This window comes from Bidens hawaiensis, unplaced genomic scaffold (assembly GCF_021521415.1).
Source record: "Bidens hawaiensis isolate Kalapana, Puna unplaced genomic scaffold, B.hawaiensis_p1.1 tig00036863_1, whole genome shotgun sequence".
Taxonomy (NCBI): Eukaryota; Viridiplantae; Streptophyta; class Magnoliopsida; order Asterales; family Asteraceae; genus Bidens; species Bidens hawaiensis.
Window position 1 is genome coordinate 18,406 of NW_027496445.1, and position 7,635 is coordinate 26,040.

The window sequence follows — 7,635 nt, forward strand, 5'->3', positions numbered from 1 at the left end:
CACAATCTGAACTGCAATGATTTATGTCTTTCATTTCAATCCATCAACCTAAAGGCAACAACGGTCTCCTGAGTTTCTACACATTTCTTTGCATAATCTACAACATTAAAGAGGTCTTAGAAATTTAGTGCATGCTAATGGTAAATATAAACGAGATGGACATAGTCTCGGCGAACCTTGAGCTTGACTCGTGTTGAGTTTGATCTCTACATAAAAGTTAGGCTTCCTTCATAAGTTATGTTTTAGGCTTGAGCTCGCTAGGACAAAGATGTGTTAGCTACATATTGTAGCAAGGCATGTCACTTTTTATTAAAATAAATTATAAAATTAGAATAATTATACTCTTCTATTATTGGGAAATAGACTAGCATTATACCGTATATATACAGGACCAAACGAATATAAAGATAAATATACACTTTTATGTAAGTAAAACGATTCAAACTGTTGTTTTTACTGAGAATATCAACAATATCTTCGACTTCGTCCTTAATTGCAACACGAGTAAACCGGTTGTTGACAACCATGGTTGAGGCTTTGTGTACAACACGGGTCCTTCAACACAAATTTGAGTTTCCTTAGAATAACTCATCTATCTCCCAATGAACAACCTAACCAATAGGTACCATCGAAGATGGCTCACACGCATGAGGATATACCGAGTAAAATGATGTTCTTGGTTTTGTGAAAATAAAGGAAGTAGAAGAAGATGGTGGAAAGAGAATTAGATAGTTCTCCCAAGCAATTTTGCTACAATAATTCTTGTGTTCATATTATTTCTTTCTGTAATTAAGAAAATAAGCCATATACGTACTTAAATTTATACACATTCAAAGAGTGTAACATCCGAGCTCTCGTGCCATCAAAATTGTCTACTTTGCCTCTGATAGACTCACGAATTTGTTTTTTGTTGCGCAGATGAAACTTTCTAAAAAATCACCCATTCTAGACAGGACGACAACTTTAATCCGTTTTCTTTCACAGCTTGGTTGTTCTAACAATACAACTTCGAGTATCGATGTTACATTTATTTTAGCTCCGTCTTGAATATGATTTGATTCGATTCGATTCGTTGTGATGCTCTCATTATTGTATAACACAAACCTTAATAAAAATATCTATTTAGCTAATATATAAATACAATTATTTATATCCAAAATTATTGAAAGATCATTTTCACCAACGTTTTTCCAACAAATGTAACTATTATATAACTATTTTACGTGCCATGCAGCATGTACTTATGATTCGTTTTGGATACATATAATATTTACTTTTCTTTATATAGGGACAGGGGCTTGAAATGTGAGGTATAAAATCTTTGATTTACCCTTTTATCCTCAAGTCACCACTGCTTTTAGCATGTCACAGGAATAACTCGGTTCAAGTGGCATGTTATCAGACCACAAAGGTGCCTTTTGTTTTGGCACACAATCTGAGCATTAGCAGCCATCTTTCTAGCTGTTTGTGTGTTTTATCCTAAACACGTTTTCATGTCCACTTATAAAGGTGCATACATACATGTGGTACTGTAGCATTTATAAACATAGATTAAAAAAGAAATACTTTATATTAGTTATAATAGAGGTTAAAAAAAAAAAACCTAATGTTAACCTCTTTGTCTAGAGTGGAACCACATAAAATTGAAGGCACACGCTTTGTGCACCATAATCTGCAAACTACGGAGGATTCGTGAAAAGTACGTGTAAAAGGACAACATAGCTTGCTATGCTAAAAGACTCCTTTTTTATTTTACTATTAACTTTTAATACGTTTTTACTTTAGTTATAATATTTCCAATAATATTTTTACTAACAGGACTGCTGGATCGGGTCAACCGGTCTGAGTGTTCTGTTGAGATTTCAAATATCTTTTATCCTTCGTACTTACAATTATCTATATCTATATCTGTATTCTCTAATAGAAAGTTACAAGTTTTATCATTTGTCACTTTCATATTAAAGCTCATCATTTTTAACAAATTTATAATAGTAAAATAATATTTATCATTCTTAAAATTTATGTTTCAAAATTTGTTAATTTAATATTTACTTCCTATATTTTTTCAAATATAATATTTTATATTTATAATAATCTTTTACTTTATAATTGTTTTAAAGACTATTGCACAACGACTGTGTATTAATAGTGTTTAATAGGTTTATTGCTTCTTTTATATCGATTATTTATTATATATTGTATTTTCAAGAAGTACCCATATAATAGACGGGTCTCAAACTAGTTAGTTATATCCTAATTCAAGCTTAATATTCTACTAAATTTGTAATAATTCAGATCATGAAATAAAACAATTTCATATTTTGTTTTAGTTTAAAACTTATCTATAACATCATTTGGTTTTTGAAATTGCTGTTAGTCAGCTGGATTAGTATGAAAATATGATATAAGCCAAAATAGATACAAGAGGGTCAGTGAGCCATGTTCAACTGCACGGGCTCCTTTAAATAGTCATGTCAATCTCTTTTATGTCGCAGTACAATTTATTTTCCTTGATCTAATAGTCAAGTCATGGTGTAATTTATTTATCTTTTAGATCAAGAGTTCAACATCCGAGGCTATGTTTGGTTTATAAAGTCGTTCAAATGGAAATAAATTAACTCTATCAAAAATGTTTGTGGTTGTTTATAGATGGAGGTGAAACTATCATTCATTTATTTAAATGTATCAAAGGAGGCTAAGATTTTAATGTTTTATGGGTTCATCAAAGAAAATTAAAACATAAAAATTTAACGTGCACGCAATTTATTAATATCCTTAAAAATGAAGAATATTTCAAATGACCCTATTTATGCCATTAGTCAAACTTTAAGACCAGTCACGGACTGTTAAGATATCGGTAGCAGTTCAACACTGATTAATACACACTGAGTCACATAACGCATTTTGGATCGCATGACTTGTGTCTTTTTTGCGGATTGGCAGATTGCCAAGGGTGACATAACGGTCAACCACTTAGCCAAGTCATCCGACACGAGGCAGAATTCGTGACTCATCATTGGACACGTGTCGATACATGATTCATTTCTTAGCAGACTCATAGCGGACCGTTAAACAAAGATTGCTAGTCCACTATCACCTTTATTTCTCAATTTTTATTTTAAACCATAAACTGCACTCTGTTGTTATTATTGTAAGCCCGTCAACTTTTAAAATTGACATTTTTTGGCATGATATTTTTAGGTTGTTAGCATCTATCACGTCCAAATTACAAATGGCATGCTCTAGTAGATTGATAATTTAAAGAGTCGCTATTTACATTGAAATCTCTTTAGCCCGTTTACAAAGCAAATCATAAAATATCTGAGAATGGAAATTCGAATTTCATTTCAATCCAAACCAAACGCAAAATCTAATTTGGCTTCCTCTAAGTTTCAAATTTTAGTTACCTCAAAAGATTATTTGAATCAAAGGCATGCTTATTTGCAACTTTCTTGAAAACGTTTTAAGAGTATTTCCCCGTCTCTCATCCCCATTTATATAATCACACTAAAAAAAAATACTACAGTTCTCTCCTGTTCAATTAAATATTATTTTTTTATACCTTTACCATTATAGTTTCCTCTCATCTTTACTCACAACCAATTGAACAAACATTAAAAAATAAATATGAGCAAAACAAAGTTTCCCCAAATTTACAAAAAATTACTACATTTTCTTTCTCTATATTGTAATATTCACTCACAACTACTCATAACTCCACCTTATTATTTGCAAAACCTGCTCGCATAATTTTAAGGGATGAGTTAAGAATGCTCCTAAGTGTTAATCAAAGGCAATACTAACCAAGCCCAACCAGGCCTTTTTTTCTTTTGGACTTAGCAGGCCTGAAAACTAAGCCCAAACAATATATACTTCAGTCATGTTTAAATTTGATTCAATTCAGTTTTATACGATTGCTGCACATCATATAATCCACTTGTGCACAAAAAGTGGCTTGCCATTAAAATGAATCGAAAAATAAACCTTGATAAAAGTGGCCACATGATATCAGCCATATATTCCAATAACGAAAGTGTTCCTACCTTCATGGATCTTTCAATCTTCTGAGATTTCAAACCATTTTACACCTAAATTATCAATTATCATCCCGTATTCGTTTCTTTTTAACTCATTCATTGCACATATATCATATATCTTCATGTGTAAATATAGGTGTACGTATTTCTTGATTGATCATTTGAACATCCTCTTTGATATATATGCCGCATATATATAACGTTCAATGGCTAATGATAGCGTAGATGACACCGAACTCATAAAGAAAAAAAAACACAAACACAAACACAAAGGTAAGAATCGGAAGAATGAAGATGGACGGAGTGATCACCCGCCACCATCAATCCCAGGTGTCCGCCTTAGTTTGAAACGAGTGGGGATCCTTTTGGGTGCTTATCTAGCTTTAGGCACAGTTTGTTTTTTTCTTGTTCGGGATCAAATCACCGGTAAGAAAACAGATCATGGAATCCTAGATTCCATGTATTTCTGTGTTGTCACAATGACAACCGTAGGGTACGGAGATCTAGTCCCAGAAACCAAATTTGCCAAAGTTTTAGCTTGTGTTTTCGTGTTCATGGGGATGTTTCTTGGCGGTTTTGCCCTTAGTAAAGCCGCAGACTACATAGTCGAAAAGGAGGTAAATATGTTTGTAAAAGCAATGCAAGTTCATGAAGCATTTGATCCTGTCCAGATGCTCTCCGAGGCTGCTGAGGAATCAGATAAACTCAAATACAAGTTCCTTATCGCACTTATACTTATTGTGATGCATGTAACAGTTGGAATTGTAGTCTTAATCCTAGTTGAAGACTTGAGTCTCATTGATGCTTATTACTGTGTCTGTGCCACAATAACCACCCTTGGTTATGGTGATAAGAGCTTTACAACCACTGGAGGACGCATATTTGCGGTTTTCTGGATATTAACTAGTACTATCTCGTTAGCGCAGCTGTTTATGTACTTGGTCGAGTTATGGACCGAAAGTAGGCAAAGACAGCTTGTGGATTGGGTACTTGGCAGGAAATTGACAGTTCAAGATATTGAGAATGCTGATCTTGATAATGATAACAGTGTCAGGTTAGACGAAATTAAGACTATCATTTTTAGTTATGTTAACAACTACTAGAGGGTTTTCTTTGAAACTTTTTATATTATGGTTTTTGTTTGTGCAGTCCAGCAGAATACGTGGTGTACAAGCTAAAAGAAATGGGGTTGGTAAACGATCAACTTATCATGAGCGTGATGGAAGGATTCAAGACTTTGGATGTCGATAACTCGGGAACATTGACATCGAGCGATTTGTCAAGTTTAAGCAAAATAATGTCCCGGCGTTAAGTCTGTATATTAATATGGTTTTTCTGCATTGTACTATACGTCTATACATACAGTTTTTGTTGAAATACTAAAAATATTTTAAGTATTTAAGGGATCAGCGAGATTTTATCTCATTCACATCATATCCCATGAGTTTAGGGTCAAGATATTCTGTTTCCATTTATCAAATCTACAGCCATGTATAGCCTTATTTCCTCATTTAGGACAATAGTATAAATTGGGGATAGGTGTTCCTTTGTAATATATATAAAAAAATATAATCCCTGCAGTTTCTTTTCAATATAATCCTTGGGTTCAAATCTCTCTGAATATCATGGTATCAGAGCAGGTTTGCTCATCATCTACCTCTTGATTTTTCCCGACAATTCCAATCTCCAAACCCAGTCACCATGTCTGAAAACAGTACCTCAGCAGATTTGTCATTACAAATTGCAAATCTGTTAAAGAATAATCTCAATGTCCAACCTCAAAACCCAAAATTATCCGACAATCTCCAAATCAACCTCAAACTCGACAATCAAAACTACGCTCTATGGACCCGAATGATTCGAGTCGCCATAGGCGGAAAATCCAAAACCCTGTTATCACATCTGACCTCGGACCCTCCAGATAAAGGCACCGAAAAGTATGAGCAATGGGAACAAGAAGATTTGATTGTTTTCTCATGGCTCATACAAAATATTGAACCCGTTCTTGCAGGCAACCTAACCGAATACCCCACTGCAAAAACATTGTGGGATGCCCTGGTGGTTACTTACAGCAGCGGGAGAGACAAGTTGCAGACTTTCAACCTTCATGTCAAGGCCAATGACATCAAACAGAATGATAGCTCGCTTGAAGATTTATGGATCAACCTTCAGGGGATATGGGGAGAAATCGACAGAATCGATCCAAATCCCATGAAGTGTCTAGAAGACATCAAGATATACTCGAAAATGCGGAAAATCCAAAACCCTGTTATCACATCTGACCTCGGACCCTCCAGATAAAGGCACCGAAAAGTATGAGCAATGGGAACAAGAAGATTTGATTGTTTTCTCATGGCTCATACAAAATATTGAACCCGTTCTTGCAGGCAACCTAACCGAATACCCCACTGCAAAAACATTGTGGGATGCCCTGGTGGTTACTTACAGCAGCGGGAGAGACAAGTTGCAGACTTTCAACCTTCATGTCAAGGCCAATGACATCAAACAGAATGATAGCTCGCTTGAAGATTTATGGATCAACCTTCAGGGGATATGGGGAGAAATCGACAGAATCGATCCAAATCCCATGAAGTGTCTAGAAGACATCAAGATATACTCGAAAATCAGGTCAGAACAAAAACTTTTCCAATTCCTAAACGCCCTAGACCGTAGATATGAACCCATTAAACGGGAAATACTCCGGCTTGACCCTCTCCCTTCGACGGAGGAAGCATATGCCACCGTGCGTAAGGAAGCCGCTCACCAAAGTATTCTGGGAGCAAATATCAACAACACACAGGGCATCGCGGCCGGCTTAAGTGCAGCCGCTGAAATCGAAGGATTAGGGCTTGTAACAAAGGGGCATCGTCGATTTGAAGCAAAAAAACATGGACCATCGGTCAAGGAAGACAAGTCACACTTGAAGTGTGACCACTGTGGTATGACAAAACATACCAGAGAACAATGTTTCCGTCTCGTTGGCTACCCGGAATGGTGGTCCGACGGTCATAAGAAAGGCAACAAAACGAGCGGGCCGGAGAAGAGTAAAGTTTCCACCGCTACGGGCAACAATGATGTCACCAACAGTAGCGGTAATCGGAACCCTACCGGATTTGGCGGGGTAGCGGCGGCTGTTGAAGAAGATGAACAGATGTTTTCGATGAGCGCAGGTAGGGGGGTTGAGAGACATATCTCAAAACCCCTGTCTTTATCTCTTGAAAATAAAAAAATTTACAATTTGACCCTTGAAGTCACTAGCTTTGTCCCATTCATAAAAAAAGGTTTTGCAAATTGCAAAAAACACCCAAAACATTGGAATTTGGCTTTCGTGGCTCAAAATGATAATAAAATTCGTGAGTACTCATGGATATTTGACTGTGGAGCCACCGATACTATGAGTAACGAATTATCTGATTTTGTCACATCAACAAGGCCTACAAAATCATACATACAAGCCGCAAATGGAGGAAAAATGAATGTGAAAAACGGAGGAATAATTGAAATCTCTCCAACTCTCAAACTCTCCAACTGTCTTTATGTTCCTTCTCTGTCACATAAACTCCTATCAATAAGTCATGTAACAAAGGAATTAAATTGC

General features: G+C 35.7%; 1 protein-coding gene across 1 annotated transcript; it reads left to right on the plus strand.

The window, feature by feature from the left end:
* Positions 1 to 4,243: 4,243 nt before the first annotated feature.
* Positions 4,244 to 6,160, plus strand: LOC143588886 (two pore potassium channel a-like). Its single transcript, XM_077069785.1, has 3 exons — positions 4,244 to 5,091; positions 5,187 to 5,320; positions 6,039 to 6,160. The coding sequence occupies exons 1-3, from the start codon at positions 4,244 to 4,246 to the stop codon at positions 6,158 to 6,160; spliced, it is 1,104 nt and encodes a 367-aa protein (XP_076925900.1).
* Positions 6,161 to 7,635: the final 1,475 nt, after the last annotated feature.